Below are 18,107 nucleotides of genomic sequence, written 5' to 3' on the forward strand. Positions count from 1 at the left end.
TTGGAGAGGGTGGTGAGGGAGGGGAAGGAGGGGGTGCCCAGAAACAGCTGAGAGAGGCTTGGAATCCCTGGCAGCTTCTGCCATCAGCTGGGGGTGGGCTCAGCTCTGCAGAACATGCCCAGCTCCAAATCTGGCTGCTGAATCCATCACTTGGCCAAGCACGGGAGAGTGAGAAACGGTAGCTGGGCATTTGCAAATGCTGCAGGGGCAAGAAGAGGATGGCTAAAGTCAGCCAGAACTTGCATAAACTGTGTTGCATCTGCAGATGTGTCAGAACTCCGTGTCTTATCCAGACTGCTGTGGCCTTTAGAACAAGAAGGAGTCTCATTTTATTTGGGTGAATGAGAAATATTCCTCTTTCTCTAGAACTGGCTTAGAAAAATTGACAACCATTACTCCTGACTGTTTTTTTTTCTAACCAAGGAATCTTTTTGCTCAACTCTTTTAAATGCAGAGGGAGCCTGTGCCCCTGAAGGCAAAGCTTAGCTGCTTAAAAAAAGGGAGAAGACTGTACAAGCATACTTACATAACAACAACAACAACAACAGTAATAATAACAACAACAACAACAGTAATAACAATAATAATAAATAGTAGTAATAGTAGTAGTAGTAGTTTAAGAATGGAAACAATATTTCCTGACTGCCAGGTTCCAAAGGGAACACAGACATTTTCCTCAGAGGAGGAGAAGGTGACTGTGAGGATTTCAGCTGGTTTTCCACCTGGTCTCCATTATTCACTCCCCTTCAGATGGGCCTTTTCATCCTTACTGGCATTTTATTATTAATGGACTTGCATGACATTTTTGGAGCTGTTGGTAAGCACATGCTGGCTGAGTGCATGTCAATTAGTAAAAAACCCAAATCAACTCCTGCCTCCCTTGTTCTTGTTTCAGGAAAAGAAGCCCATTGGTGTGCCATCCACTGAAAAATCTTGGAAGGTTGGTGCTCTTCAAGAATAGATCTCTGCATTTCTTGTTTTACATAGATGAAGGAAATGGGTGGGGAAGGAATGCATTGCTCAGCTCCTGTTCACTCAGCAGATGTTTCCCTCCCTGAAAGTGTGTTTTGGGGTGGGTGAGGAGAAGTCGAGATAAAAGCTGGAGCTGTAAGATGTTGTAAGTTCAGCCTTCCTCTCAGTCTGTAACACTCTCTAGAGCAGTTCAAGAGCCATCCCATGACAGCTCATCCTAAGCAGCCAGAGCTGCTCCTTCCTCAAGCTGGAGGTTTCCATTCCCGAGCTCCCCTTGCCCAAAGGCTCTGGGCCTGCTGCCTTGTGTCTGGGCTTCCCAATTCCCATTGCCAACAAAGGGAAACCAGCCCCATGCTTGCAGCACAGGGTGTTACAGAGACCCAGATGCCCTTGAGCTTCTGAGTGTTTCTGAGAGGGCCAATGTGGCAGCAAACTTCTCTTTCCTCTCTCCCATTGTTTTCAGTAGGCTCTGCATTTGTAGAGCTGTCACGTTTGAGCCAGAGGATGAATGGAAAATGCTTCAAGGACTCCCACTTTTGTTCCAGCTGTCGTCTCCAAATCTGATGTTTTTCATGGCCATTTGAAGCATGTCATGTGTGGAAGCACAAACCCCATTTTACCTTGACTGTCAGCAAAAGCTGACAATAATGATCTGAGTGTGTTAGGCAGAGGTGGGAGTGCAGAGTGCTGCTCACCAAGTCAGCTTTAGATGGTGCCTACACCAGGCACACACATCTTGAAATCCTCCCCACTTGCTGCACTCTGCTGAATTCCCTGAGCTAACCTTGCCTCCCCCTCTCCTCTTTGTTTTTTTTGAACAAAACAGGTTGTGGAAAAGCCACCTCCTTCACTTGCTCCTCCAAGGTACAGTTGTGTTGCCAAACAACCCTCTAGACCAAACTAGAAAAACAAACCTTTTCACATGAGGGGGAGATGGGAAGGGGTTCCTGGTTCCTCTTGTAGCTACAGGCTTTGCTTTGTGGCTGCCTGGAGCTGCTGTTGAAAATTGGTTTCAGTTTTATGGGGTTTTCAGGAAAGCTCCAAGTAGAAAGGAATAACCCGGGCATGCTGGAGTTTGCCTATGAACCAGACTTGGATTTCCCCAGGTGCTCCCTTCTTTTCTCCTCCTCCCCTCCTCCAGTGTGTCTGTAGATCCTATGTTTTTGTCTTAACCAAGGAACACAGATGGAGAAGTGAAAACATAAGGGGAAGAATAAAAAAATCCTCAAGAATCCAACCTGAAATTTGCTGGGCTCTATTGGAAATTTTCCTTTGAGGGTTGTTGCTTTCAGAAAGGCACTGGCAAGTTTTGGTGTTTAATTTAGCTTTAGTTGGCAAAAGACAGGTTCACAATACAGCAGTCAGATCCTGTTTACATTTTTGTCTGGCTGGGTGTGATGTTGAAGGTTTGATTATTCCCCCAGAGGGGTTTTGATGCTGGTTCTTTATTTTTGGAGCATGGCAATGTGTTCCCCTGGCCCTCTGCCCTCTGCTCTCAGTGGCCAAACACAGGGTTTGGGTTTCGATTGGAATGCTGCCATGTCAGTGGGATAAGGAAGTAACCTTTCCCCTGCTGCTGTTTAATTTTGTCTCCTGGGGGCCTTGCAGAGCTCTCCAGCCCCAGCAGAAGAGGGTGGCACCAGCACAGCCCAGCAGCTGGGAGTCAGGGAGCTCCAGGGACTGCCACAGCTCGCCAGCCTCTGCACTTCCAGGAGCACCAGCACCCAAGGTGAATGCAAATCCAATGCAGAGGCTGCTCCACAGCAGCCCCTTGCCTCCCTCTCTGCAGTCTGAGGGCAGCCAGGACAGCAGACCTGAAATCCTGTCCCTCTTAGGTGTCCCCTGAGACCTCTGCAGCAGCAGCAGACATTTCTTGCCCTCTGCTTCCCTTTTGGAATTTGTCAAGAAACAGCCCTGCTTGGACTTCTGGAGCCTAACCTGGCAGTGTTCCCCCTTGTCCTTTGGCATCATTATCTGGTCCTTCTGGAGTTTTCACCCCAGGATTAGTCCCTTTTGAAGCTGAGAGATGAAACCTGGAGTGCATGTGCTGGATCCTCTGCAGTAGGGATCTCTGGCTGTGGCCCCTGACTGACTGATTTCTGGTCATGGCTGCTTTGGACAATGGCTCTAGACGTGAAAAATTCCTCCTTTCATTTTCTGCTTCTTCCAGTCCTGTTGATGTAATATTTTCTTAGTTCTGCTTGGTCTCAAAGATGACCCTGTCTTTGATAACACAGTCCTGCAGTGCTGAAGGCTGGAGCCAGCCTGAGTTACCTGAGCACGAGCAGTGCTCTCAACTGGAAGCCAAGCACCAACTACACCTTACAAGGGTTGCATTTTAGCCAGGGCTATTTTTTAATTTTTTTTTACTTCAGAAAGATGAGTCTGATTTTATTTGAATCAATGACAAATATTCCTCCTTCTCTAGAACTGAACTGAGAATTTCTCTAGAATTAGGAACCGTTATTTCTAAAGTGTTTTTTCTGAACTCATGAAACTTTTTGCTCAATTCTTTCACATGCAGAGGCAGCCCGTGCCCTTGCAGGCAAAGCTTAGCTGCTTCAATAGCAACTAAAGGAGAGTGATATTCAATCAAGGGAGCAGACTGCAGGAACAGACTGTCTTGAGAACAGGAATAAAAAGTCAGCAATGGAGACTCTTTCCTGACTGCCAGGGAAGCCAGACATTGATCTCACAGGAGGTGACGGTGGTGGCTTCAGCTCTTAATCCTTACTAGCATTTCTTTATGAATGGACTTGCATGGCATTTCCAGACCTGCTGGTCAGCAAATGTTTGCTGAGTGCTTGCTTGTTTGCTACCAATGAGTAAAATATCCAAACAAACTCTCACTGCTCCCTCTTCCTTGTTTCAGCACATCCTGCACGTTTATGTGCAGTCCATTGAAGGAATCCTGAAGGTGGGTGCTCTTCAATACCAGATCTCCTGTACAAATCCATGAGGAGGTGGAACCCTCTGGCTCTGGAAGGCTGAAACTCCCTCTGTGTCCATCAGCAAAACTCCTGAGAGCTGCTTCTCTCCCTCTCTTTGCAGGACATGAGCAGCCCCCTGTCACCTCTCCTGTCACCTCTTCAGACACCAACTAAAGCAGAGATTTCCAGACTTGCAGTGGCAACAAAGGTAAGCCAGCCCAATTTTCCCAGGGCTTCTGATAAATTACAAAAGATCTTTCTGCTGAGCAGAAGTCCAGCTCAGATGTTTGGCAGCTCTTAGAATGTTTTCAAAATATTTCTTCCAAAATGCACATACCCCTAATGTGCCATTAACACAGTTTTGGAGTCAGTAGATGTGTTGTTAAGCTACATGCTAAATTACTTTGTCCTTTCATTCTAGGAGTCCCAACCTGATGGATGTGCAGCACAGAAGCAAGGTAAGTAGAAATGCAAAGAAAACCCAGTTCTTTGTGTGCTGACAGGTAATTTTGTGTGTTATTTGGAGCAGAGACCATCAAGCGTTCACACTGATGAAGCAGCATGATTTCCTCTGCTTTGCTGAGCAGGGGTGAATTGAGGAATGGCTTAAGAAACTGTAAACAATCATTACCTGGAACTCCAGATAGCAGTTCAGCAGAGGACAAGCAGTATTTTGTTCATCACTGCCATCTGGAGTGATGAACAATCTTGATCTTTGAGGGGCAAACCCCTCCTGGAAGAAAGCACCTGCCTGATCTGGTGCTCAGAGACCAGAGGGTAAAATCTGCTACAGGTCAGGTAAATAAACACAAGCTTTTCATTCTTGATTTCCAGAGCGGGCTGGTGCAGCTTCAGAACCGTGGCTGAGTTCTGAGCCAAGAACATCGTAAGTAACCAGACTCTGTTCCAATCTCTGCTGGGAAAAGAACCTGGAATGAACAAAAATTTGGGTTATCTTAAGTCAGATTTTTCTCAGAAAACTTCAATGCAGGGAATTTTCACCAACAGAAAAATTATTTCTTGATGGACTCATGAAATGGTTTAGGTTGGAAAAGATCTTGAAGATCAAGTCCTATAGTTAATCCAACAACACCAAGTGCACTAAACCATGTCATGATGACAGCGACTGTGTTTAAAACCAAAATAAAGTGAAAGTGAAGAAAAGGCCCCCAGGTCTTCATGTACCAGACTGAAAAAGTCTTCTTTTAATCTGTGGTGCTTAACATCACACTTTGTGCGTGTCAACCTGCTAATAATGCCGTTGACAGCAATAAATGCTAAGGGATACCAGCTGAATCTGATCATTCCTGGATATGGTTTTGAAGCCTGGCAGAACGAGTAAAGCTACAGCTACAAAAGCTATAGAAATGTAGCTGTGAAATTTGAAAGTAATCTCCTGTGCCCAAGGAAAACACTTCTAAGAAGTTTTGCAATGATTTTTTTCTTATTGAAAAATTGAGCAGCTCATTGTCAGGGAGCTCCAGGGACTGCCACAGCTCCCCAGGCCATGACCCAGAGGTCAGCTCCAGTGACAGTGAGGAGGACCTTCCAAAGGTGCTGGACCTGCCAGCACCTGAGGTGAGTGCAGAGACCATGGAGAGGCTCCCACAGCCCCTGCCCACTGCAGGGGGGTGTCCTAGGAAGGAAGCAGATGTTGTACTTCTCCTCTGGTTCCAAATGCTGCCTGGTGTGTCCTGCAAATACTGCTTTGTTAGACCCCTCTCACTCCAGTGAAGGCTTAGCTATTTGCCCACAGGCAAATATGGGTTTTTTATTGAGGAAATATCCATCCGTGGTGCTCAAGGAGCAAGTTAGGGCACATGGCCTGTTAGTTTAGAGTAATTCTTCACAGGCCAAAGCCCAGACCTTACAACCTCTGGGCAAGAGTCCCTGGGCTCTGGTGAGCTGTGCTAGGACAGAAAGAGCCCATAAAGGCATCAGTCTTGAATCCTTCATTTCTCTTTTTGTTGGCAGCCTGAGCCACCAGCTGATAAAAAGTGGTGGCTTGGAAACCTGATGACCCAGGCAAAGCGAGGAGCAGCACCAGGACAGGGTCCCAGGGAAATTGCCCGTGGGAATGGACGTGAGGAGGGTGAGAAGCAGGAGCAGGGCATCAGCAGCCACTCCTGCCAGCAGCACTCCAAGGCAAGGGAGTCTCCTCACGAGAGCTGTGGCCAAGTGGCCAAGAAATCCCAGCAAACCTGTCAGCAAGTGGCCAAGGGCTCTCAGGAGAGCTCTGGCATGCCAGCCAAGACATCTCAAAAAATCTCTGGCCAAAGGGCCAAGGATTTCCACAAGAGCTCTGGCCAAAGGGCCAAGGATTTCCCCAAGAGCTCTGGCCAAGCAGTGAAGGATTCTCAGAAGAGCTGGAGCCAAGTGGCCAAGCATTTTCCCAAGAGCTCTGGTAAAGTGGCCAAGGAATTTCACACCTGCTCTGTCCAAGGTGCCAAGGCTTCAGAGAAGAGCTTTGGCCAAGAGCAGGAGACTTCTCACAAAAGCTGTGGCCCAGTGGCCAAGGACCCTCAGAAGAGCTCTGGACAAGTGGCCAAGGATGGTCCCAAGAGCTCTGGCTCCCTGGGAAAGGATTCCCAGAAGAGCAGTGGCCAGGTGGATCAGGCTCCTCAGCGAGCTCATCTTCAGACTAAGCAGAGCTGCCTGCATCCTCCTGGGCTCACCAAGGAGCCTTTGCCCAAGGAGTCTGTGGGTACCAAAAGGCCTGGAGAGCCCCTGGAACACAACAAACCCAAAAGGGTGAGGAAGGAGGAGAGTGAGCCTGGTCCTGGGGAGGTCACAGACCAGCCCTGCAAGGATCAGCTGGAAGTCAAAGAGAAGCCAAAAACCGACAGTGAAGACCCAAAGCTGGCACTTCACAAGCCCTCTGAGGAGAGAGAGCACAAGGGCTGCCCCCAGGCCAACACCAAAGGGTTTTTGGAGCCTGAACTCCTGGGAGATGCTCAGGAAGGTGATGCCCTCATCCCCAATGGCCACAGGACTGGGGATTTGCACAAGGAGAAAGTGCCCTCACCTCCTGGGGAGAAGAAGTTGTTCTTGCCTGCGAGGAAGCCAGACTTGAAGAGAAAAGAAATGAGGAATCCTGAGGAGTCCCCTAGAAAGAAGAAGGTGAGAGGGGCAAGGGGAGGTGGGTTTGGACAATGACCAAGGTGGTGTTTGAAAACCCCATGTGGAGATTCCCTTCATAGGTTGGCACTAGAGCCATGATCTTTCTCCTCTAAAGACAGCTCCATGTGTTATTTTTTGTTTTCAACCAGAATCTGTCAAACGGAGCTGTACTGGTCTGTACTTTATGTGAACTTTCAAGACCTGACTGATTTTTTTTTCCCTTTTTTCTTTCTTCCTGTTAGAGGGACGACAAGGGGGATACTCCCAGGAAGAAAAAGGAATGAGAAAAAATCCCCCCCAAAATTTCAGCCTTCAGCAAACAAAGAGTGCAGTAAACTGAAGTGAGTATGCAGTGGTGGGATGTGTAAATCTAAATCAGAAGGGTGAGAAAAAGAACTGTATCTTCTGTCCAGACCCTTGGGAGTTTGCTTTTAATTTTGTGTGCCTTCTGCAACTTGACCTGCTGCAGATTGGCCTTTCCATGCTGGAAGCAACCAGTGCAGAAAGCAGCTCTGCAGGTGGAGGTGGGTGAGGGTAGGGAACCTTTCCCTCCTGACATTTTCTGGAAGCTCAGAGGTGTTTGGGTTGGTGTTTGGCTGGGGGAAGGGATGTTCCAGTTGCAGTAGGAATGGCAAAGCTTTAATTGTGGAGTTCTTTGCTCCCTTTTCCTTAGGGAAAGTGAGCAGCTGTCTTAGTCATGTGCTGGCTTTTGGAGTGGGAGGGGCAGGAGGTGTTTCTGGGCAGAGAGGGCTCTGGATCAGGTTGGGGATGGTGCTGTGCTCTGTGTCCAATGTGATGTGCAGCATCAGCTGTGCCAAGGCAGAGCAGCTGGAGAGCACGTGTGCAATGTGTAGGGACCAAAGCATGGCAAAGGTGGGTGCTGAAAGAGGGGAGAGGACTGTCCCATGCACAGCAGGGTCAGGCAAGAAGTGCAGCCCCACATCTGAGCCTTCCCACTGCATTTAACTTCATTTCCTCCTCTTCTGAGGCTCCAGTCCATGAGCTGGGATTCACTGCTTGCTGTGTTCTCAGAAACTTTGAGGAGCTGACTAAAAATGGTGGAAATGAGCAGTAGTGAAACAAGGCTGAGAGCTATTCGGTGCTGCTTCTTGCTGCCAGAGTTCCCTGGTCATCCTGATTTCAGATGATCAGAAATCTGCTAGGCTATTGTGTTATTGAATGTTAAAATCCCTGCCAATTAAAAGTCCCTGTCACTTGAAGCCTCTCAGCTTTGGAAGCGTTGTCCAGTTGAGACACTGGTGAGAACTGGTACAGGATGTAGCCAAGTTTTTAAGAACATTGTATGTGCATCACATTAATGAATTTCCTTCTCTTGTGCAGAGCATCAGAAGCTTCATTCCAAGCTGAGAGGAAGAATGTGGTGCTGCCACCACTGCTGGCAGTGACTGCTGCACAACGTGCACCAAACTCAAGCCAAAAGAGACTCAGAACCGAGACTGACAACCTGGACCTGCCTGCCACGGATAACCCTGCCAGGAACCAGGAGCCAAGCACAGGAAAGTGGAGGAAGATCACAGGGAACAACCCCAGGGCATCACCATGGATATCCAGGAGAGCTGACAGGAGGATTCCTGCAACCCACACGTGCTGTGTGATTCTCTTCAGAAACATCCTCTCAGATAAGTAACTCTTTCTGATTGCAGCCAACTGCAAATGCAAGACTGGTGTAAAAAGGAGTGTGTTTCTAAACAGAAATCTTTTAAATCTTGTTTAAAAATAAGAAACAACAAACCTGTGGGTGTGGCTGCAACCTGGGCCTGAAGTTTTATAGCTTGTTTACAAAATACTTCATAACCCTTGCAGCTTTGCATTTCTGGGTTATAAAATTGGATTTTATTGGCTGCTTGTTAAAATTTGGGTGTTTACTGTTGGCTTGGGGTGTGGGATTTAGGATGTTTGGGGGAGGGTGGGGCTGTGAGTTAAGCCAGGCTGTGCACCCTGTATTTGCTGCCTTCTAATAGCTCATTTTTTCCTGATAATTTTCCTCCTTCCAGCCCTCACTGCTCTCTCAGCCACTGAGAAGGAAACCTGCTGCTGAATTTCTCCATGCCTGGGAGAAGTTTAATGATTCCAAAGCACTGTGAGTTGCCAAGTGAGAAGCCAAGGTTCCATTTCCATTATTGGAGGGATTGCTGGGGAAGGAGGCGAGAGGGGGAGATCCTGGAGCACAGACTATGCCTGGGACAAAGGAACATTTTCTCTGGAAATTTAGGATAGCCGGCCTTTGGAATTGCTTTAGGCATCCCTCTCTGATCAGCTTTCTCTCTGTTGTTTTTCAGGGATCTGCAGGGATGAGAAGAATCCTTTCCCAGAGACTTCTCTGCCAAATGAAGACAAGACAAGGAGACTGAAGTTGGAACAGTAAGTGTTTGTTTCACAGCCCTGCCTGCAGTTTCTGAAGACACCAAACAGGGCTGGCCCTGCAGCCACCCCAGTTGCTGCTTCCTTATTCCTCATTTTGGGAGCAAAGAGAGAGGGAGGGATGGGGGAGAGCACCTGCTGAGTAGCTTAGCTACAGCTGGGCAGCACTTGGACTTTTGACTCCTTGCTGGGCTTGTGACCAACATTTGCCAAAAGGAATTCCTAGAGCTGCTGCTACGTTTTTGTCCAGTTTAGTCATTACAAATGTCGTGTTGTCCTGTGGTGCAAGCAGTGGGGAAGAGTCAGAAGCTGTAACCTGCCATCCCACAGGGCCTTTGCAGTGTCATTTTCCATAAAACACAAAGTTTTGTGGGCCCCTTTGGGCAAAGGGATGCATTGCCATGATCTGCTGGCAAACTTGCAAAAGGAAAAAATCGGGATGTGCCTGGCAGAAGGGCTGGGAGGCTGTAAAAATCCTCTCCATAGAGAGGCAGCTGCTGAAAGTCAAAGAGCTCAGCAGGTTCTCTTCGAGTAAAGTCACTCCAGTCATTGAGTGTCTTCTGCCAGACGTGCCTGTTGGATGAATCTAACCAAATGTTTTCTCTATCCCTCCTTTTGTTCCAGAGATTTCTGCTGAACAAAGCCAAGAGACGTGACCAGGAGCCGGCCTGAGCTCATCCACTGAACGAGACAGAATTTACAGTGACTGAGACTGGAGCCCAAGTGCCTTAACTGGGTCTCCAGGATGTAAATAGTTCCATGTTCTCTGTTCTTTTGGAGACTCAGAAACAGTTTTGTTTTGTTCATTTTCTTACTGTTCAATGCAAAGCACCTGCATATTTTTTGGTTTGTTTTAAATACAGTTTGAAGTTCTTTTGGCTATCTCAGGAAAGCTTTGTGTTTTTTGAGGGTAATGCTTTTCTGCCTTGCAAAAGAAGAGATGGAGGGTGGTACCTGCCTTTCAAATAACCAAGTGCAAGGAATTTTCGGGATGGGCCCATGTGCTGGTGGTCTATAAACCTGTCTATTATGAATAACTAACAGGACAATATTGCCACCTATTGCTGACAGGAAATCTGCACTCAGATTGCTCCTGAGGGTCTTGCTCAGTTTCAGCCTTGTCAGACCCAAGTTTGGGTGGCAGAATGACACCCAAGGTGTGGTTGGAAACAGCTCTGCCTGTCTCCTGTGCTGAAGGGATGGGACTCGCAGGGAGGATTCATACTTGGGCTGCTTTTTGGCATTTGGGTTGGTGAGGCTGGGAAACTGCAGTGGGTGCCTGGGACTGCTTGGGCATTGTTGTGAGTCTGAGAGCTTCCAGGGACAGGAATCTCTTCTGATAAAGGAGAGATTAAGTGGCTGAATGTGGAACATAAGGCACATTTTGCATTTGGGTAATTGCCTGCAAGCACTGGTGGTCTCAGGGAGTGTCCAAGAGCAGAATTTGGTACCAAAGTAGGGCATCCTTCCTGTGGGAGAGGACTTGGGCATGGTTCTCTCCTTTTCTTTTGTATCATAACCACACCAATCACTTTTTATTGAGTTGCAAGAAAATCAAGTCTAATTCCTTATGTTTTTTCGTGTGCAAAAAGGCCCTCGGGGTCTAAAAATCTGCCTGCTCCCATCCCATGCATGCCTTGTTTACACAGCAGGATCTTGAATCCCGGTGAGTCAGCTGGGCACACATCCCAAACATCCATCCCTACTCCTGCTGGTCTGGCTGTACTCGGGCACTGCCCAGAGCAAAGGAACATTTCAGTGCTGCAGCTGAAGGAGTCACAGAGATTCTGAACTGGATCCACCCATGGATTTCAGATCCTGCTAAAGCAAATCAACACCTTTCACATTGCACCAGTCCATCTGAAATTATTAAATCGAGTTATTACCAGGCTGTTCAGGAGAAGAATTGCCTAACTTTAAGTGTATTTATTATTGTATGTGAAGACAATGTGTTCCATGATTAGCACTACTGGTTTATCTTGGGTTTTAGTTTTATTTTCTGTTACAATTCATCCTAAATTGTGGCTCTTAGGGTGCAGCAATTTCTAAGCAAGTTCTCCCTTCTCTTCCCTAGAGGGCAGATCACACCCACATACAAGCAACTGCCAGCCTGGTAACATGACAGCAAAATAAAGTTCTTGGCAGGACAGCTGAGTTTTACACCGATAAATCAGGGACCAACGTTTTTCACAAGTCCTACACTGTAACAGTAACCACGTGGAGTGCCAACCTCCAGAAGCCCCAAAAGCCTCGTAACACCCACAAAAGCAAGCTGCTCCTCTTCTCTCTTGAATGACCAGACTCTCTCTTTCCAGTCCAAAGCTACCAACCTCCCTGCTGAGGTTCTGTATATTCCTTCCAGATGAACCTGATCGTTTCCTCTTTCTATCCAGTAGTTCCCTGGATTCACAAATTCCCAAGGATTTAGTCTAAACCAAGGAGAGAAAGGGACTCCTTCTATTCTTCTAGCCATGGTTTAAAATATGCTCAAACCACCACACTCTAACTCTGACAGTCCACAAATACGAACCTCCCCCCGTTAATTTTTAAAAGGTTAAGGACACACAGCTGCAGGAGAGAGATTATTTTAATTTGTCCTGCCAGGTTTACACTGTCCTTTCGCCCTTTGTATTCAAAAACTCTCCTGGCTTAATCTAAAACTATCGAGCAAGAGCTTGCCTAAACTGCCGGGCTCTTTGAACTTGGCTTCAGCAGCCACTTCCATCAGCAAAGTACAACAGAGCAGCCAACACCACAGCCCGAGTAACAACACAGAAAACAGCGCAGAATTACCGGTTTGTTACAATTGTAACTTTTGTCACAAGATGGCAGTATTAAAATACACAATTTCAAATCCAAAAATACACAATGACAGCGGTGGCAGGGACCGGTTAAACCCGAACACCAAGAGTTACAGGGAATACCGTCCCCAAAACCAGGAATCGCCACATACAACCCGAATCCCAAAGTCAAAATCACTGCGGGGAAGGGTATTTCTTTATCAAGGCACAAAGTATTCACATCTTTTCAACACAAGACACAGCATGCGGCAATTTTAAATGTTCACCCCAATCGCTTCGCCCTTCTCCAGCCATTTCGGTCTCCTGAAAATGAAAATGCGGATCCGAGCTCCCACTTGCCTTGTACTAAGCACGCCTCACCACACAGTCAGGACACAGTCAAAATAATAACGATTAAAATAGCAACAACTAAAATAGCAGCAATGAACAAGGGTTTGTCCAGTTCACCCCCAGAACTGCTGGCGGTCCCCTGACCCAACAAATCCTTTCTCCGGCCACTGCCCCCTCCTGATGCTTGCAAGCAAAACTGCACAGCTTGAGCTGAGCACAGAACGTCTTCTGTGACTTATCAGCTGCCTTTTAGCTCTGTGTACGCCTTACAGGCTACCCCACATAATTTTAAACACACTGTTTTGTCTGCAGTGCAGTAACAGGTCTTGTCTGTCCCTGTGATGAGCAGCCGGGGAGCAGAGATCCCTCCAGGAAGGTCCCGGCAGCGCCAGAGATGTCCCCAGCCCGGGCTGTTCTCACAGACAAACAGAGGAGTCCTGCCACGGTCACCAAATTGATGCAGGAACAAAAACTCTCTAACCAGTTAAAGATAAAGAGTGATATGGTTATTACAACACTGGGCACACCCGGGAGAAATCTCCCACGGGGATGTGTGAAGTGCACAGGGCTCTTGCCTTCTTTTATCCACAAAATTTTACATATTCATATAATTATCTAGTACGCCTGTATATGCATTACCTAACCCTGCCTACCCCTGCTTTGTATCAAAATGAGCTCAAAGTCCTTTCACTCTTGCACAGTTCCTTCCTTCAAATGGGTCAGTGGGTGTTTGAAATGGGTCAGTGGTCTCCTAATGATGAAGTCAGGGAGTCTTCCTCACCTTTAACTTTCACCTTTGTCTAGTTGCTAGGTTCTCGGGCCCCTTGGCCATAGTTCAAGCTCCCAGCCTGGTTCTGGTTGGTTTTGGGGAGCAGGTGCAGTTACGATTCCTTCACTTTAACAATATCCCTACTGCCAATCTTAACACAACAAAGCCAAGCAAGTGATTTATTGTCTTGGCTCTACTGGCTCAGCTGCTTTCTGCAATGTTTTCTACTCTAATCATTATATGTATAGCTTCTATCTCTCAGCTAAGCTCTTAATCCTTTAATTTTTTCTTCAACAGAACATTAAAACCTATTCTTGAGAAACAAAAGAAGGGGGAGTTGGAGTGCCCACATGACAGGTTAGCAAAAGCCCTGTACGTTCTCAGCTTTCTGAATTGAGATGGAGTTGGCCAAACAGCACCCAAAAGGCAATATTCTTTTGATCAAAGGCTCATCCCTGGCCTCCAGTGACAGTAAAGGACCCAGTAACAGGGCAGTGGAAAGGACCTGTAGACTTGTTAATGTGGGGAATCAGTTATGCTTGTGTCTCCACAGGTCACCACATGAAATGGGTTCCTTTGTGGTGTGTGTGACCATTTGTTGCATCTTCCTGATTGGCAAAAGCACTGTGAGTGTCTGACCCCCTACACTGGATGGCACAAACGTAGGGATCACCCCTGCAAATGCTGCTCACACCGATACTGTGTGCATCTCTGTGACAACCCCTGGTGATCCCTGCCACACGTGCTTGGTGGGGATGTCCATTGGCCAGAAGCGTTTTGGTAAGCTGTGTAATGAGAGCGTGCAGCAGAACTGCACAGCCCCAGGTATATTGCAGCCCAGGTGGTGGAGCCAGGACACCTGGCAAAAGATCACAGGATGGGATGAGACATGGCACAAGGATCTGAGAAGGATGCACGACTTTCCAGCTTTGCCCTCCCAGCCACAGGAACTAGATACGCCAGGGACTTTGTGTGCTTAATACCAGCAATTGGTACTGCTCAGGCTTTGGCTTCTTTAAACAAGCTTGGCTGCTGGCTTGCAAAGGAAGCTAATGCCACTAGTGCTGCTCTTTCAGCAATGCTAATTGATGTTAAATTGGTGTGACATGAAACACTGCCAAACAGGGCAGCCGTTGACTTCTTGCTGTTGGCTCAAGGCCATGGGTGTGAAGATTTTGATGGATGTGCTGCATGAACTGAAGGGATCATTCAGAGTCCATTCACAAGAGTATTGGTAATCCTGAGCAGCTCACTAAACAGCTATGGAAACATGAGGAGGATGATTGGTGGGGGCTGTCTTCATGGCTTGACAACCACAGATTTGGAGCATGGTTTACGCATTTAGTAATGTATGGTATAGTTATCTTTGGTGTGATCTTAATGATTGTGATAGGTATCCTATGTATTTTATTTATCTCGTGTGGGACAAATGATCAATAGTATCCTTAATAAGATAATGGCTTTACTAGCACAAACAATTGTAGCTGTGCAACAGTGAAAGAAGGGGGAAATATTACCGATAAATAGAACTTAACAAAAAGGAAGGCCTTGCAAAATCATGGGCCTGATACTTCAGCTAAGTAGAAAAAGACTGTGGGAAAGAGACTCAGCTGATTTAGGGGTAGAAAATCATGTTACATAACCATGGCGTGTTCACACCATGGTGTGTGGTGGTTGGTTGAGTTGTGTTCATTATGCTTTAGAACAATGTAACTAATAATGGCTAACTGCTTAAAAAGGCCTGGTTTTTACAATAAAGTGTCTCTCCTTTGCCCCTGGGGACTCTGCATCACTACAGACTCTCACCTACCTCTGCCCAAGGCTCTAGTGGGGCCTCATGGCACACAGGTGCCACTGGACATTGCCAGGCGTAGGGGAAACAAGGCTCCCTTATTGCACAGCAGGGCCTCAGGGCACCCAGGAGAGCACTGTGACACAATGGGATCTCATGGAAGCAAGTGTCCATTGTGACACAGCAGGGCCTCATGGCACCCAGGAGAGCACTGTGACACAAGGCAGCCTGGGGAAACCAAGTGTCAGCTGCAAACACAGTGGGGCCTCATGGAAAACAGCTGCCACTGGGACATTGCCATCTCTTGTGGAATCCAGTGTCCATTGTGACACAGCACAGCCTCATGGAAACATGGTGACACAATGGAATCTCATGGAAGCAAGTGACAATTGTGAACACAGCACGGCCTCAAGGAGCCCAGGGGCAAGTGGGACTGTGCCATGGCTCATGGAAGCAAGGGGCCACTGAGACACAAAAAATGGGGCCTCTTGGAACCCAGGAGAACATTGTGGGGCAATGGAATCTGATGGAGCCAAGTGTCAATTGTCAAAACAGCTGGGCCTCATGGAACCCAAGTGACCATTGTGACTCCATGGAATCTCATGGAATAAACTGTCAGGTGTAACACAGCAGGGTGTCATGGAACACAGGTGCCACTGGGACACTGCCACTGCTTATGGAACCAAGTGTCCATTGTGACACAACTGGGCCTAATGGACCACAGGAAACCATTGTGACACAAGGAAACGCAAGAAACCAAGGCTGCATTGTGACACAGAGGGGCCTCATGGGACCAAGGAGACCATTGTGAGGCAATGGAATGTTCTGGAACAACAGATAAATTTTCAAGACAGAAGGGCCTGATGGAACCCAGGTGCCACTGGGACACTGCCACTGCTCATGGAACCAAGTGTCCAGTGTGACACTAATGGAGCATAATGGAGCACAGGAGATCATTGTGACACAATAGAATCTCAAGAAACCAAGGCTGCATTGTGACACAGAGGGGCCTCATGGAACCAAGAAGACCATTGTGAGGCAATGGAATGTTCTGGAACAACAGGTAAATTTTCAAGAGGGCAGGGCCTGATGGAACCCAGGTACCAATGGGACATTTCCAAGGCTCATGCAAGCAAGTGTCCATTGTGACAGAGCCAGGCCTGATGGAACACAGGAGAACATTGTTACCCAATGGAATCTCATGGAAGCAAGTGCCCACTGTTTCACAGTGCAGCCTTATAGAGTGGTGGAGACCATTGTGATGCAATTGAATATCCTGGAACTGTTGTGACAAATGTGGGCTTTATGAGACCAAGGAGGCAGTAAAATCTCAAGGAACCAAGGGTCAGTTGTGAACACATCAGATGCTCAGGAAAATAAGGAGAACAGTGTAACATAGTGGAATCTCATGGAACCAAGGCTTTATTTTGACAAAGTGGGACTGAATAGGAGACAGGTGCCATGGGGACACGGCCAGCTCTTGTGGAATCCAGTGTCCATTGGGACACAGGGCAGGTCATGGAAACATAGGGAGTGTTGTGATGCAATGGAACCAAGGGTCAATTCTGACAGAGAGGGGCCACATGGAACACAAGGGCCATGGAAATCTTGCCAGGCCTAGTGGAAACAAGACTCCATGGTGGCAGAACAAGGATTCATGGGATCTAGGAGAGCACTGTGAAACAATGGAATCTCATGGAAGCAGGTGTCCATTGTGACATGGCAGGGCCTGATGGAACCCACTGGGACATTGCCAAGGCTCGTGCAAGCAAGGCTCCACTGTGACAAAGAACATCCTCATGGCACCAAGTAGACCATTGTGTTGCAATCGATTCTCATGGAACCAAGGCTCCATTGTGACAAAGCATGGCCTGATGGAAACCCAGTGCCACTGGGACATCTCCAGCCTTGGAGGAAGCAAGTGTCCATTGTGACACAGCACAGCCTCATGAACCACAGGAGAGCACAGTGACGCCATGGAATCTTGGGGAATCAGGTGTCAATTGTAAACACAGCAGGGACTCATAGAAGCCAGGAGACCATTGTGACACCGTGGAATCACATGGAAGCAAATGTCCACTGTTTCATGTTGCGGCTCCATAGAGCTCTGGAGACTGTTGTGACACAATGGAAAAATCTGGAACAAACGTTCCCTAGTGACAACGAGGCCTCATGAAATGCCAGAGACCACTGTGATGGAATGAAAACTCATGGATTCAAGTGTCAACTATTTTGCAGTGAGGCCTCATGGAATACTGGAGACCTTTGTGACACAATGTAAACACATGGCACAAAGGCTCCAGTGTGACCCAGCAGGGCCTCATGGAAGCCAAGAGGATTGTGATGGACTGTAATCTCATGGAAGACAGGTTCAATTGTGACAAAGCTGGGCCTGATGGAACTAAGGAGACCACTGTGCTGCAATGGAATCAATAGGAACAAAGGATCAATTGTCAAGACATCAGGAGGCGCAGACATAGTACCAAGAGAAAGGAATTTCTTTCCTAGGCAAGGCTGTGGTGCAACACATCCCCTAGAAGGAAGCTTGAGCAACCCAAGTCAAAGAAGAAGTGGCCCCACAGCCCCACGGCCTCAGCCCCTGCCAAGGGCACAGCAGCAGCTGCAGCTCCGAGAGGACTCAGCCCCAGCCGTGGGGAAGGTGCTTGGCCAAGGCAAAAGGAGGCTCCCTGGGTGCCCTGCTCCCCTCTCCCTCAGCTCCTGAGAGCTCTGCAGCCCCTCCTGCCATCCCATCTGCCCAGGCCAGCACAACAGTCCCGGCCTTGGGGCCCTCCAGAGCTGCTCCTGCTCCAGGCCCAGGGCCCATCCCAAAGCTGGGGCAGCCAGAAAGCTGTGCCCATTTCTGTTCATTCCTGCTCTGATGAGGATGGATCCTCAGCCACTTGGAGGTTGCTGATGAATTTTACCCCCCCAGAGGCTGCTTCTTTTTTGAGATCCCCACTTCAGTAATTCCATGACAAAAACTCATAAGTATTTGTTAAAAAAAAACCAAA

At 47.7% G+C, this 18,107-nt stretch overlaps 1 protein-coding gene across 3 annotated transcripts; it reads left to right on the top strand.

The window, feature by feature from the left end:
* The first annotated feature begins 206 nt into the window (after nt 1-206).
* Nucleotides 207-10,257, top strand: LOC148217318 (uncharacterized). 3 transcript variants are annotated; one of them, XM_088158746.1, is made up of 14 exons: nt 207-337; nt 896-940; nt 1,799-1,836; nt 2,581-2,701; nt 3,845-3,889; nt 4,024-4,110; nt 4,324-4,360; nt 4,737-4,788; nt 5,366-5,480; nt 5,877-7,022; nt 7,265-7,363; nt 8,364-9,123; nt 9,323-9,404; nt 10,029-10,257. In XM_088158746.1, exons 6-11 carry the CDS (start codon nt 4,027-4,029, stop codon nt 7,304-7,306), a joined length of 1,476 nt encoding a protein of 491 aa, XP_088014872.1. In that variant the 5' UTR covers nt 207-337; nt 896-940; nt 1,799-1,836; nt 2,581-2,701; nt 3,845-3,889; nt 4,024-4,026; the 3' UTR covers nt 7,307-7,363; nt 8,364-9,123; nt 9,323-9,404; nt 10,029-10,257. The 3 variants fall into 3 exon arrangements, with proteins under 3 accessions (XP_088014872.1, XP_088014871.1, XP_088014870.1); XM_088158745.1 differs by lacking the exons at nt 207-337; nt 896-940; nt 1,799-1,836; nt 2,581-2,701 and adding an exon at nt 3,632-3,753 and having other exon boundaries at nt 8,364-9,135; XM_088158744.1 differs by lacking the exons at nt 207-337; nt 896-940; nt 1,799-1,836; nt 2,581-2,701 and adding an exon at nt 3,632-3,753.
* Nucleotides 10,258-18,107: the final 7,850 nt, after the last annotated feature.

Source organism: Sturnus vulgaris, unplaced genomic scaffold (assembly GCF_052056855.1).
Source record: "Sturnus vulgaris isolate bStuVul1 unplaced genomic scaffold, bStuVul1.hap1 Scaffold_87, whole genome shotgun sequence".
In the NCBI taxonomy this organism is placed as follows: Eukaryota; Metazoa; Chordata; class Aves; order Passeriformes; family Sturnidae; genus Sturnus; species Sturnus vulgaris.

Excerpts from the sequence above, each read along its gene's own strand:
- LOC148217318 (XM_088158745.1), top strand. The coding sequence starts at position 3,733 with ATGGCATTTCCAGACCTGCTG. Across the intron at positions 4,111-4,323 it reads GACTTGCAGTGGCAACAAAG|GAGTCCCAACCTGATGGATG; the intron begins GTAAGCCAGCCC and ends CTTTCATTCTAG. Across the intron at positions 4,361-4,736 it reads ATGTGCAGCACAGAAGCAAG|AGCGGGCTGGTGCAGCTTCA; the intron begins GTAAGTAGAAAT and ends CTTGATTTCCAG.